At 48.4% G+C, this 14,939-nt stretch overlaps 1 protein-coding gene across 3 annotated transcripts in view; it reads right to left on the bottom strand.

The window, feature by feature from the left end:
- ALPK1 (alpha kinase 1) overlaps window positions 1–14,939 on the bottom strand; it is a 33,091-nt gene that overhangs the window by 15,844 nt on the left and 2,308 nt on the right. For all 3 annotated transcript variants that reach the window (XM_030238914.2, XM_018913272.3, XM_018913271.3), the window contains exons 2-3: window positions 5,165–5,373; window positions 1,929–2,083 (exon numbers count right to left, since the gene is read on the bottom strand). In XM_030238914.2, the coding sequence (XP_030094774.2) occupies window positions 1,929–2,083; window positions 5,165–5,282 (273 nt within the window). In that variant the 5' untranslated portion in view covers window positions 5,283–5,373. The remainder of the gene's footprint in view (window positions 1–1,928; window positions 2,084–5,164; window positions 5,374–14,939) is intronic.

The raw sequence follows: 14,939 nt of genomic DNA, 5'->3' as shown, positions 1-14,939 counted from the left end.
TTTCATTCACCCATCTCAAAGCGCTTCTTAAATGTAATGAATCACGGTTTATGAACTTATTCTAAGCATGGCAAATTAAAATAAACAGAGAGGGGAAATTTTTAAAGGGTTTTTTTCTTTTCTTTTTCCGAACAATAAATCGATAAAGGCTAATTTTTTTTTTTTTTTGTCCTTTGGGGAATTAAATTATCCTTCTATCCCTCATGCCAAAAAAAGAAAAAAAGAAGAAAAAAAAGTTGCTCAGACTTTTATCTTTCCTCATCACACTGTAATCACTTCTCTTCAGCCTCATTTTCCCCCCAGCTTTTTATTCAAAGAACTGAGGCAGCCTTTGCTCTGCCTTGAAATTTTATTTAAAATAAAAAAGAAGGGGGAGAAGGAATGGATGAAGGGGGAAAAAAAAAATCCCTTTTCCTGACTAATACTAATAATACAGGTCAAAATGTCAGTCTATCTACAATTAAATGGAAAACAAAAAAGGTTTTCCCTTTTTCCCATGGTACAATGGTGCTGGAATATAAATTACCGATGAAGATGAAATAATACTTCAAAGCACATGGGCGAAGGCAGCACAACGTTTACAAAGTATTTTCCACCACAGGATGAAACACTGGAGACAACGGCAGCCAATGGACTTCAGGGGGTGTGGGTGAATAGCCCAAAACTAGCACGGAGGAGGATTTGAGGTCCCTATAGTCCCTGACCCCACGATAGGCTTTGTTTAACAAGGGCAGCTGCAGTTATCAACAGATGTTTCAGCAATAAATAATTGGTATCATCCCAGAAAAGACCCATCTACCTGGGGAGAGGGCATAATGCTGCAAACACTGCCCCGCTATTAGAGCCACATTAATCTCCCATCTAGCCAGGTCTCTCGGGGAGCTGGCTGCAGGTGTTTATCCCGGGAGGGAGCTCACAAACGCTCCCAAGTTACAGGGAGCTGAGCTGCGATTGTAAAGGAGGTCAACCTCCGCCATAAATTTCTGTCTGAGGCCACACACACCAAAGGGAGAGAGAAAACAAATACCCGAGAGAGAGCAGCCACTCCCCTCCCGCCCTCCCCGGGGAAATCCAGGAGCCCTGCGAGGACCTGGGGACGCCGGGGCTGCCACTTCCCAGCCCTGCAGTGGCTTTGCTGAGCTTCTCACTGCTCCACAGAGGAATCAAAGCTGTTCCCAAAGAAAAGCTGCTTTGGCAGCTACTGAGGCCCAACTCTCTAGGGCAGGTGAGACCTCCTGGCCACCTTGGAGTTAACAACAGGCAGGAATGGGATGGTGTTGGCTTCAGACATGTGCCACAGGAACATAACCCCCCCCCCCCCGCAAAATTGACAAACCTCACCTTTATTCTTGTCCTGGCAAAGGGATAGCCCTTAGCCCAGATATTGCATTTGCCATGGAAAAAAGGCGTCCTCTATTTGCCACATGCCTGACGTGCCTCCAGGAAAATCAGAAAAGCAAAAAGCAATCCACACTTATTGCCACTTTCTAATCTTTGAGCTTAATCTCATCACCTTAAGGGATGGGATCCCCAAGGACCATTGGGATTATGCAGCTCCTTACCCAGGAGAAATTTCTCACAGGAGAAATCACATTGAATCCTTGCCTATCCTGCCTAGGTTTTGGCCAGCTTTGGTCCTCAAAGGATTCTGCCATGTAATTTTATTGGAAGAAGAGCAGGTGAGGAATTGTGCAAGCCCTGCTAAAACTGGTGATCCTCACGACCAACCTGCAGAGCAAAATTAAACAAAGCCACAGCATTCTTGTCAAAGTAGAGTTTTTTTAAAAACCACTATGTGAACACTTGGCATTTTAGTGTTATTGTAATGCCAGCTCTTCAGGGAAGAGGGAAGCATCACCTTAGTGGAGACAGACCCAGGAGTGCCCTGTGAAAGCCCCCGAGCACCACAGCTGTGTTGAACTTCATACCAGCAAGTCAGGCAGCCTGGCGCTGATCATATCTTGCAGGTTTGTTTTGTCTTCTGGGCCCAGCTCTTGTTTGTACTGCCACCTCTCCGGCACAAAGGGCCACTTCATTTCCTTTGCCTCCTCCAGCAGGCTCCTCAGCTCCTCGGGAAGCAGGCCTGAAAGGGTCAAAGAGCAGGTGAGGCCCTTGCAGCAAGTTCAGCCATGCCAGCCCCTCCAAAAGGCTTCTCCCAGTTGCTCCCAGGGGCTCTCAGCCTCGGGAGCTGGCCTGCTCTCTGTTCCCCTTGGCTGCACTGCCCTCCAGGGAAATGGGAGCCTCCAGCCATTAAAAAGGCTTTTAGCAGGAAGTCCTGCCGGCTGGTGAAGAGCTGCTCCCAACAGAGGCAGGAGGGAACCTGTTCCCCTGTGTCAGGAGAGAACAATGGGGTCAATGGCACAGAGGACCTGTCCCCCTTGCTCAGGTGACAGCAGCTGAGCCGTCCTGGAAAGCCACTTCCAAACCCATGATAAACCTGGACCATAGATGGCAACCAGACAGAAATCTAAGGGTTATAATGAATATGAAGCACAAGCTCTTGGGCAGTTTGTCCCTCTCCATACTCGTCCTAAGCCACTCCATCAGCTTTGGGTGGATCTCCAATCTGATCCAACTAAGAAAGCAACTGCAAGGAGCACAAAGCCAGAGGTTTGGGCTTGGATCTGCCCCTTCCTCTCAGCCACTCTCCATGTTCCTTTTCCATTTCATTCTCCTTGCAGCAGGGGTGATGTGGGTGTGCTGTGCCGTGCTAACCACTCGGCTGGGCAGCCTCTCTGGCCAATAAAAGTGGATTAACAAAGATTATTGACCAGATGGGGTTAATGGTGATCATCAGCTGCAGATCTGGCCCCTTCTGGCCATTAATCCCCCAAAAAAGCCCTGCTCAGGGAGCATGGCTGCTTTAACGAGGCAACGCAATAAATGCATTGCTACAGATTTTTTAATCAGTCCTTTATGCAGGGTCTGTACAAAATGAACTTCATCAAAAGGATGTTGCATGCTTGCACTGCAGCACATTCACAGGTATGGTTTTCCTGGGAAGAAACACGAAGTTGGACATTCAGGGCCCACCTCCAAAAAGTGAAGTTTACAATGTTCCCGCTTTTTCCAGCCCACGTTTTCTCACTTGTTGCCATCCCAAGGAAATGTGGGGTTTGGAAATCTTCCTGTTACACATCCTGGCTTAAAGTAAAGCCCAATTTCCTTATCCTCCTGAAGTGGTGCCTGAAGGGGCTCAGCCCTGAACGCCGAGGCAAGGTGGCCAAGTGCCAGGGCTGATGGGGAGAGGAGGTCCTGCTCCCACCCTCACACTGGAAAATCAGTGCAGGAGCAGAGGTATCCACCTCAGCACAGGGATATTCACCTCATCACAAGGAACAAATTGTTGGACAGAAGGACTTATCTCCCATGTGGAAGGGGGACGACTGAACTGCCTGTGTCTTTCCCCAAGGAAGATCCAGCTCCAAGGACCAGAGTTTGCCCTGGTAACAGAGAGCTGTTCTCACCACTGGCAATTTAAACTCATCAATTAACCAAGGCTGAGCGGTCACTCAAGTGGACTGGGATGATTTCTAGCCTAAAACAGAAACAAAGAACAAATCCAGACCCACCCAACACCCGTTCTGCCCTCTAAAGTGAGATAAAGATGTGCTCCTCCTCTCCCCACCATTTTTACGGAATTGGCCTTCAGTCCTTCCTGCTGCGGGTCTGGGAAAGCCGGGGGGAACAAAGGCAGCCCCGGGAGGAGAGGGGCTTCAGGAAAGCCCCTCGGCCCCAGCGCAGGGAGGGTCCCCCCGAAGCCGAGAGCCGCCGAGCTGCGGGGCCCTGCCTCGGCCAGGCAGAGAGCCCCAGCAGTTATTAATGTCGCTGTCACCACCCCGCTGCTGGGTATTTTCCTTCCAGCTGATGGGAACACGGCCCTCGGAAAAGGCCGAGCAGCACTCGAGGCTCTGATGGCCCATTTCCTCAAGCAGTTTACCTGAAGGACCGTGTCCAATCGAGTGATTATAAGGGCACTGATTCACCTTATCTGGAACTAAACTGATTATTTCTCATACTTTGTGGTATTTAATAGGAGAAAAGGAGGGAGGAGGAGGATGGGGGGGAAAAAAAGCGCTACCTGATTAGGGGTTCAAGAGCCTATTCTGCGGAGCCACAATAAAACTTAAAAGAATTTGCGACGAGGAAACAAAGTGCTCTTTGTTGGAAACAAAAGAAGAGGAGAGAAAAATCTTCCCGTATCCATAACAGAATCCTCCACGCCACCCTCCAGCGCAAACAGACTTAGGTGCTTCAGGAAAAGGCAGCTGACCTCCCAGCAAGAACAAGGATGGTCGGAAAAACATCTCCTCAACGGCTCCGCGCCCCGGGACGAACAAAGGGTTTTAAGGATCACATTAACGTTAGGGCCGAGCCACTCAAGCACGGCGAAAACGAAACATTATTAACACCGAGCTGGGGAGCGGGCAGTGCCGCAGATGTGGCACGCAAAGGGAAACCTTAATTCCGCTGGAGTGGAGAAATAATAAATCCTCCTTTCGCGGCCATAGCAAAATTGCTGCTGGTTTCCAGCAGGTAACGGCAGCATTGAAGCAAATGAGGAATCCTTTTATTCTTTATTTAGCCCTCGCTAAACGCTGCTTCCTTTACTGGTTATTTATTCCAGCCTGTAGCCAGCATGGATTTTCCTTTCAAGAGGGATACGGCAAAGGGTTTTTTTTAGGTTTTTTTTTTCCCCTTGGACACCACTTATAGAGGTCACACACATTTTACAAGATAAAGATTGGGGCAATGAGCTCTTTAATATATGAGGAGAAACTGACAAACAGAGAGGGCCCTCCCCCAGTTCCTATGAAAGGAGAGGAAATATGTGCCCTTATTCAGAAGTTGCATCCTTTTTTTCCCCCTCTTTCTCTCTCTCTCTCTCTTTTTTTTTTTTTTTTTTAATAACTGAAATTTATGTGCATCAGCAAACTTTTGGGTATTGTTCTTCCCAAACTAAACTGTTCCTTACAGCCTCATGTTTACTGAAGCTTAAAATTAGAACTGACAGCAATTCACTGCAACAAAGTGCACTTCTTTCCCTGCCTGCATCCCATTCACGGCCCCGAAATCCAGGCATCTCTTGACACTCACGGAGACGAAAAATAGGGCAGGGCTGAGCGCCGGCGGGGCGCTGCCGCCTCTCCTGGGGAGAGCTCACCTTGGCACCGCCGGTATTCCCGCTCCTCCGCCTCTCCCGGTGCCCGGGGCAGGAGCTCGGTGTCCAGGGCCCGCTGGCACTGCTGCAGCAGAGCGGCCACGGCGCTCTGCCCGCTCATGGCCCGCTGAACCCCCCCGCTGCGCCCTGATCAATGACTCAGGAGGGGACACGGGCTCCCCGTGAAAAGGATCCCTTCGAGGCCGAGGTACCTGGCAGACAAAGGAGGGGGAAAATGATTAACTAAAGCATCATCAATTATCCGAAAGGCTCAAGCTGGGGGAAAGAATAGGGGGAAATAGAGGAAAATAGGTGGCTGCCTCGGAGGACTTTATCAGAGGAGTGTGTGAAATCACTGCAGGCTCCCGGGGTCAGTGTGAGAGGGGAGCATCTCTGAGTGCCAGGGAGACAGGACGGGCTCGTCAGTGGAGCCATGATGGGCTCACCAGTGGGACCATGACATCCCGAGCACGGAAGTGACTGGCAGGGCTGTGCCGAAGCCCTCTGCACCTGGGAGGCTCGGGCTAACCGGGATGGAAAGGCAGAGAGGAGCGTGCTGTGTGCATTCCCAGACCTTCTCTTTCACCCTGGGATGACACCCCGTGGGTGAATGTTCTCCTCCAGGTGCTTAGGACGTTGCCAGTGGTGAAGCAGGAAATCCCCACCATCCCCATGACAGGCATCTGGCTCAGTACCTGCCAGAACGCTCAGGCAGCTTTCAAAAATTAAGCACAAGATAAATATTTAGCGTTTGGGGTTTTTCCCCCATCGATTTAGAAAACTGTTCCTGCAGCCTGAAGCAATAGTCAGGAGCAGCCTCAGTGAAAATATATCTAGAACTGGGAAAACACTACAGCAGTGAAGGAGGGAGTGCAAAGGACAATGCACAGAGGCACAGTTTGCTCTGCTGGCTGGAAACCACTCATATTTTGGGAGCTAAAATGTTTCCAGGCAGTTTTTCCCTTTCTGCTGTGTCTCTGGGATGGCTGGATGTGGGAGCTGGTGGCAGATAGGCCGTGCTCTCAAGGGCACTGAGCAGGAGCAAGCTGCCAGACTGAAAAGCAGAGGGCAAAAGAGAGGCACTCATGCGAAAGCAGAGAGGATCAGAGAGCCTGCCGTGGAGGGGCAGGTGGAGCAGGGCAAACCATGGGATGCAGCAGCAAAGAGCCTGGGGGCAGGAGCTCCTCACTGGGGTTCTGACTGCCTCTGCAGATGCAAATGTCACAGAAAGAAGGAATTTAAAAAGTAGCTGTGAAGGAGAGACCAAGGGAAAGAGCACGAACACATAAGAGAAGCTGGGGAGCAAGTAAGAGATCAGCCAGAGGCATGGATAAAAGCAGAAGGAAAACCTAGAAAGCCTTGCCCATCTTTTTAGCCCCAAGTAAGAGCCACTCTCTGCAGGGTTTGAGCCTGCTGAGCATGGCTGGGTGCTGGGAGCACATCCCTGTGGATGCACCAGGAACAGAACCCTTTCAGGGGCTCCCCTCAGGAGCAAAAGGAGATGGGGCCAGAGACAGCATGGCCCACCCAGGAGATGGGGCAGAATTACCTGTTGCTGGTAAAGATGAATCTAAAAAAAGGGGACAGCAACGGGATGTGCACATGGTGCAAGTCCACATCCCAGTTCACAAAGGTGCTCTCTCCCTAAGGATCTTTCAGGGGCACATCTCTGAACCCAGGAACAACAGCCAGAAAGCAGAGAGCTCTGCTCCACCCTGCCAGGTCTAGACAAGCTGATCCTGTGGCTGGGTATCCATCAGGGGAAAGAAAAGTGTAGTCACACTGACACACCTATGCCAGCGTGGCTTGCTCTGTTAACTGCACTGACATCTGCTAATTGATTTATCTGATTACCCAGCCCTGTGGGAAGGAGTGTGCAGCTGTCCCAGGAGTACCTCCCAGGTTGGGATGAAGCATCCCTGCCATCTGGCCCGGACTCCATTCCTTTGTGTAATTGATTTCTCAAAAACCTCCTTTTCCAGGGAGCCCACTCCAGTGACTCCCAAGCACACACACACCTGCCTTGGGTCTGCTGTGGACAGTAGTCCTGGGAGCCTGGAAACTGCTTCAGGAGAGTGCAGAAGCACGCTGGAGAAGGTCTGTGCTCAGCTGCCACCTCACAGCCTGTAAATAAATGCTCCTAAGCACCATTTGCTGTGAAGGGGCACTAAAACGAGCAAACACTGAGTTATTTCCCTTCACAAAAAAATAACATGGCTCCAGGAGCATCCAAGGGAGCTCATGGACGTGCTCCACTTCTCTGTGCTACAGCCCAGACCTTTGAGCCCAGCCTTCCTGGGGTCTTTACTGCAGGCAGGAGGGCCCCGTGGCTTTGTGAGCCACACAGGCTGCCACGCTCACAAAGAGCTGCCAGGGCTTAGCAGGGAAGCTCAAATTAGTGTGGAAGTACAGCACTTGGCTTCCTTGGATTGGGAGGATTTAACTCACCAGGAAACTGCCAGCTCCCTAACAGCGATCCACGCATGTCAGCGAGCCAGGGATTTCTCCTCAAGTACATTTTTCCAAGGAATTGAATAAACAGCAAGGACAGGGAGCAATAAAATAATGATTCACAGCAGCAGCAGCAGCAATGCCAAAGTGCTGGGAGCACGGAGAGAAGTGCAATAAACTGTACATTAGTGCTCAGGGGGTAGAGAGCCTTTTGAGACCCATCACTGGGGACAATGACTCGCATCATAAAATCAGCTTAAGATGCACCACGGAGCCCTAAAGCACATCAGCATCCTTCACACAGATGCCATTCTGCAAGTTGTGCTTTGTGACAGCTGTGGCGTTGAGTGACAGCTGGGAGGGGGAAATAACCAGGCACGCAGCTTTCCTGGGGAAACACAGGACCTGAGCCTAAAGCCCGAGAGCAGAACAGCAAAAACTTCTGGAGGCCTTTAGAAGCCTCTCAATGGTTACTAATCAGCTTTCTCAGAGTTCCCTTAAATCCTAACAAGTGGCACTTTAAGGAGATGGTTTTGAAGTGGTGAAAATCGCAGCCTGACGTGCTGCAAAACTGCCTGGGCAAAAATGTTTTCTCAGCATGCACTTAAAAATGCTCCCTGAAAACACATAATAAAAACAATTTTGCATCAGATTGAGGATTTAAGCACTCCTTGGTGACAGGAAAGCTGCTCTACTCCTGTTTTGGGCAAAACCAGCTGTTAAATGCTTGATGTAATTGTTAAGACACTCTAAACCAGAAAGGATGAGAAAAAGAAAAAAATCAGTGTCATTTCTTACTGGAGTCTGGATTAAAATAACTCCTTGCATCAAATATGATGAAAAAAAAATTACAAAGGTCTCAAGGGACGAGAAAAAACATTTCTGTGGTTCCCTCTAATTGGGGCTGGGGTTCAGAACAAGAGGGATGGAGGGGAGAATTGGGTGGGATACAGAGAAATGATCTCTTTAATAAGAAATGGGCTATACTGTGACATTTCAGAGCCCTTGGGCTAGAAGACCAAAAGGTCTGTCAAGAGAAAGGAATTTTAAGTTCTGCCATGGGTGGAAGGAAGCCTGGGAGTCAACCTAGCTGGTTTAAGGCTGCAATTAGCTCTGGAGGCTTTAAGAAAAAGAAGATGTAATTGCTGCACTCAAACTTCAAATGCAGCAAGGATAACAAGAGCTGGTTTCTCAGACAACACCATTTGGGAAATTTTCCACAGCATTATGGCCCTGAAACACAAATTAGAGATCACCAGGCCTTTTCTCTCTGAAAATATATTATCCTAATTTTCATCTTATTCAGGGTACCCTCCAGCTCCAGGGAGACTAATGAAGAGGAAGCAAAGACCTGATGAGTTCCATGTGGAGACTACATTTATGGATTAATCCCAACAGGGAGCAAATAAACCTTATTCCCAGAGCTCTCGGTCGGGACTCCACACAATCAATCGAGGAATGGATAGTTATTTATGGCTGAGGCTGCTTTGACTTTCAAATAAACATTTTAATTATTTTAAGTGTTACACCAGAACTTGGAATGTGAGCCGTGCTTTCATGGCACTGCCTTGCTCTCCTGCCTCCTAATCCCAAACCACTCTGGTCATTATGGCACCGTGCAAACCTCACTGATCTTCCTGCCTGAAACATTGCAAAGGTAAAATCTGTGGGGCAGGCAAACTAGAGAAGAGGAGGGAGGAAAAGGGAGGAGGATAAATGAAAGAAACACTCTCAAGCTACACTGAGCCCAAAGAAAAGGAGGTGCCCAACTCTGAAACCTTTTTTGCAATCAGGTTGGCACATCCTGATCCATCTTTGTACCCTGCTCTCCTCTGCCTGCTCCTACAAGCAATTTTAATCACCAAAGTGCTTCGGAGTGTTTCTTTTCCAACAGCTCCTGTTCAATTCAATACCTGCACCACTTGCTCTGCCAGCTTTTCCCTCCAGCCTAATTTGGTGTGCTGTGGCCCTTCCACCCTGAGATTATGAAGCCACACTCATTTTTAGGGAAGCTCTTTAGAGTCCCTTGCTGAATAAAGGCAAGGGGTGAAATCATGACACAGATCTGCTGTAGCTGCTGGAGTTACAGTCTCACCTTCACTCTGCATTCTGGCATTTCATCTCCCTCTGCTTTCTGCAGGGAGACTGAACAAACTGCAGGAGGCTGTCCGTGGGAGAGCAGTGGAACATTTGGGCTGGTGTTTTCACCTGCAGCAGGTAAGGGGAGCATGCACAGCACACAGCAGCCTCAGCTGCTCTCCCTCATGTGGATTTGTGCATGAGCCTTTTGGAGCCCTTCCTGTCACAAAAATAACAAGCTCAGCTTCATTTTTGGATTTGGCTGCTTGAGGGATTAAAAAATAAAACAGAAAAAAAAAAAAAGAAAAAAGAAAAAAACCCATTCTCTTGATAACTTAGCAAAGGTTTCAATAGTTGAATAAATATCATCTCCACAGAAGGCAAATTCAGTTTCCCTGTACATTTCAGTGCACACATGCTTGTGTTTTCCTAGAGCATTTACCTTTCTTTGCAGAAAGATGGTTTAAAAAAAAATAAATAGATTTGCTGGGGGCTTTATTCAGTTAGTTAGCTAGTTTACTTCTCTGGCTTAAAGATTAGATGTTTTCTTTTGGTAAAGCTGGCTATCCCAACTGGCTGTATTAAAATAAGGAAGAATCTCAATCAAAAAGCCTCTCCTAAGGCAAGCTTTCTTGTTAATATGCACCAACATGAAAGGGTTTCTTTTCATCCTATACAACTACAGTGTGTGTAAATTGCAGGGGGCTCATTGGCATAAATCTTGGCTGTGACCTCTGAGGTAAACTGGATTTACATTACTTTCTGACAAGAATTAAATGAAGGCCTTGTGGATATATGAACAGCCTTCTAGACTGCAACAGATGGGCATGAATGTGCTCCCTAGGCAAACTATCAGTGACATCTGTGTCCTCCAAATTCTGGTGGTCTCAGCCAATTAGCAGGCAAAAGGGGAGAGAAGAAGGGGGAAAAAAAAAAGAAAAAGAAAAAGAAGCCTGCCCCTGCACAGCTTCCCCAGGCAGAGCTGAAGCAGAAGTGCTTCTGTTTGGAAATGGGATCAGGAGCAGCCTCCAGCAGCAAGGAGGTGCTTTGCTGGCTGCTGTAGTGCAGAGGTGACACTGCAGGAAAAGCTGAGGTAATTAGGTAGAGGAGATATTAATATTAACACAGGGCAAATCCCAGCCCCACCTAAGGCTGTGTGGGGCTGGGACAAGGGGCTACCACCGTGGATTTCCACTGCTGCAGCCAAGGATGGAGATGTGTGGATCCCAAAAAGCAGAGGAGGGGTGAAAGTGAAGCCCAGTGCCTGACACAGCCAAGGCAGGAAAAGCCCCACTCCTGATCCATATTCACACCCCCACCACGGCCCCCTCTCCCTGCAGAGAGCTGGAAAGGACCCAGAGGGGTTCCCAAATCCTCTCCAAGCAGCCCCTCTTGGGTGGATGGGCTTTGGGGAGCAACACACTCGATGGCCACTGCACCTGCCTGCTCCAGAGCTCAGAGCTTTGTGGAAGAGCATTTCAGCTTCAAAAAAACATCCCAGGGAGAAAAACCTTTCCACTTTGGTTTATTGGAATGAGGTTTGGGATTCCTTGGTGCAGCACAGCCACAGAGCAGAGCCAAAGCCACACAGCAACTGCTCCCCACAGCACCTGGGGAGGTGGCCTGAGAAGCATCAGGGAGTGAAAACTCCATCTCCAGCCCACAGCAGAGCCATGGGTTTAGGCCAGTTGTAGCACAGGGGTGACCCAAAACGTGGAGCTCATTCCCTGTCTCCCAGATTTGAATGGAGCTGCCCTGGCAGGAGCAGGCAGGACCTCTGGCTAAAAGCAGAGTGTGGAACAAAAGCACCTGTTGTTTCACCCTGGTCATGACTTTTCAGAGAGGCCACTTGGGTGCTTTTCCCCCTCATCACTGCTGTCCCAAGTACTACTGGGGGATGTAGGGAAAAAAAAAAAAGAAAAGGAATAATTGAGGGGAGATCAATAAATTAAAAAGTTCTAAAAAAAAAGAAAAAGAAAGAAAGGCATAATGAATTTGGTACAGCACATATTTTTAGATCAAAGATGCCTTTGAAGTGACAAACCCTTAATCCATAAACTACTGAAGCACTTCCTTTCTCTCCCAAACTACTTGTTGTCAAATAAAATGGAAGTTAAGGAAATTATCTTTATCTGAAAATGGCCAAAAGAAGCCATCACCTAATGACAGCCTTGTCAAAATGACAATTGGGGAAATTGTTAGGAAGGGGAGGCCCGATGACTGGAGGAATAAGCTGCCTGTTTGCTCTAATCTGGTCAGGCAGGCCCCACACAATTCCAGTCAGCTTGCTGTGTGAAACAGCTAAGTCTTTGTCAGAGCAGGCAGGGGCTGGAAAGACTTCTCTTTCATGAATATGTATCACCACCCTCCACGTCTGCAGAAAAAAAACCCCAAACCTTCCAAACAGCAAAATAAAATTAAATGACAAAACCCAACAAATCCCAGAAGACGAAAATCCTGAGATATGGAACTGCACGGATGGAAAAAGTGACTGAGGAATGAAAGAGCACCTTTGGGAAGCACAGCCAGAAGGAGCCTCTTCCCAAAGGCTTTCTTTGCACTTTTATGCCCCAGCAGGCTGGGATGAGGCACTTCAAGTGCACAAAGGCAGAAGGGCCCATTGGGGCATTTAATGTCCATCACTCTGTGGTTTAGAGTTGGCATTGGTGGCACCACAGCCCGGGCCACAGACACACATGGAGCTCCCAGGAATTCCTTGTGCCAGGAGGGAATCACCCCCAGCAGGCCTGAACACTTCCAAGGGCAGGCACAGAGGCAGCTTTGGATCAGGGGCAGAAGCTCCCTGTGAAGTCTCGAATTTCATCCCCCTGAAATGATTTTTCTGGGAGATGTCCATGACGTCTGTAAACGAAACCCTTCACAACACCTGAAACTGAAACTGCTCAAACTCCTGTAAACCCAAAAATGGTGTTTAAAGCAATGGATGGGCAGATGGGAAGAGAGCACAGGATCCAGCAAAGCCCATCCCTGCTGCAGAAAACCCAGATGAAGACATTTTAAGCTGTGGTGGGTTTTGTCTCTGTTGGAGAACTACGACATCATTAAAGCACAACAAAGTCTGAGAAGTTACCTTTGAGTGCCTGCTGCCATTTTTTTAACTTGGCTGGTAAAACTGCAAACCAGATCTTGATTTATTACAGAGACCTTGTGGTGATATCATAAACTTCAGTTTTTCCCAAAAACAACGACCAGAGTCTGAAAGTTTGGCTCCCAGCAGAGACATCAAGACCCGGTGCTCAGTTTTGAGGTTCCCCATATTATGCAATGTTTGCTGTAGACATTTCCATTTCATTAGCATATTCTGCCTTACACGAAATCCAGCAATGAATGCTGTCCCTGATCTGAGGCTAATCCTCTTTAAAGAGCTACAGGCTATATTACATGTGGCCACAGCCAGGGCTGTGCCAGGGCTGCAGCACTTTGAAGCCTATTGAACAGTGCTCCCTTGTGAGGCCATACACAGGGCCATAAAGGGATGGATGCTCCCTGCGCTCTGAAATCCTGCTCTTTCCATCTCCAGGAGCTCCTCTCAGGGACAGAGCAGAGTCCTAGGCAAGGAAGAGACACCCAGCTGCCTTCAGCACCCCTCTGTGCCAATTTATGTGCCTACAGCAATAAAAATCCTTCTTTTCCTAAACCTCAACAGCAACTGGCCCAAGGTAGGGCTTCCAGAACAATCAGAAGTGAAGGAGAACCAGACACCTGCTTCTCTGAGTAGGAAGGAAGCTGCTTGAGTAGTTTGGGACACACAGACCTATCTGTCTTGGAAGGGGAAAGAGAGAAATGGTCATGGATGTACCTGTGAGGCTGCATTGCTCACAGCTGGGTGCCCTGAATGCTGCAAAGTCAGATAATGGAACTGTGGTTTTATTGCCACATCCTGAGGAATCTCCAACACCTTCGCAACTATAGAAATTTAAAGGGGAAAAAAAAATTACAAAAACAACAAAAAGGTCACTATAGTTTCTGCTCCTGCTACATTTCAGCAAAATACAGCTTATATTATCTTTAATTGGTCTAAACTACTTTCTTTGTTCAATGAAGGGAGGTGGAAAGGCTGACTCTGCTCAGCCTGCAGTGTGCACATGGAATTTTCTCTGTCTGAATGGTGTCAAACCAGACAAGGAGAGGGGATTCAGCCTCCACAGTAAAAGTGAAGGCAATGTTCAACTCCTTGGTATCAAAATAGCCACAAAAATTATTTTTTCCTTTGCAGCAGAGGAAGAAAGGGTCCAGAGGGGAAAAAAAAAACAAGGTGGAGGGAGCAGCAGAGGAAATAGGAAAAATAATCAGGAGGATGTTGAGAGGAAAGAACAGCAGAGAGCAGGAAGGGCAGGAAAATGGAAGAGAAACTGGGAAAGAAGAGAAAGGGAGAAGCCAGATGGGTTGTAAAGGAGGACCAAGAGCAGACCATGATGTAGAACGAAAACGAGAACTTGGAAAGTGACATAAACAAAGTTCATCTTGTCAGGAGTACTTCCCAGCAGCCAAGGTGAATATTCCTCACTAGTTTATTCAGGTCACATGAGAAGAAAAGAGGAAGAGCCCTTTTTCCTGTGTAAACAAGGATCAAAGAGGGAAATAAACAGAGGGAATTGTGCCCTCTCTTCCTCCTTTGGAAGATCTCCTCTCTGCTGATGGAGCAGAGCTGCTCTTGGCACTGGGAGCTAAAACTTCAGGGAACTCACATCCTCTCCTCCCCGTCACACTGACATCCAGTGGAATACAGTGGGATATCTCTGGAGTACACCTGCCTCGGAGAAGGGCCTGTCTCTTTTCTGTTTGAACATGAGGCCACTCGTTGCATACTCCAATAAACCTTTCCCAACTCCGGGAAGTTATCGCTGCCATTATTAGCACTAACTCACAAGCACCTCGACAACTCTTGCACTACCAAACTTAAACTGATGACTAAAACCGAAAAATAAAGAAAAAGGAAAGAACCCCCGCCAACAAACCAACAACTAGTTAGCACAAAACACAAAATCCCCCCCAGACGAAGCTTGCCCTCCCATGTCTGGTCACACACCGCCACCTACTGACTCCCACTCCGGGGCTCCGAGCGCCCGGGCGGCTGGGAATGAGAAAAGGGCTGGCAGCAGCCGGGGCTTTACGGCCCTGAATCAGCCAGCTGTCACCCAGCTGCTCGGCAGTGACTCGGCAGCTCCCTGAAGGACAGTTCCAGGTCACCCCTGTGCCATCCTGGAACAGGGCGGGTACAGCAGCA

The sequence above is a fragment of the Serinus canaria genome, chromosome 4 (assembly GCF_022539315.1).
Source record: "Serinus canaria isolate serCan28SL12 chromosome 4, serCan2020, whole genome shotgun sequence".
Classification (NCBI taxonomy): Eukaryota; Metazoa; Chordata; class Aves; order Passeriformes; family Fringillidae; genus Serinus; species Serinus canaria.
This window is presented reverse-complemented; position numbering and strand designations above follow the sequence as displayed.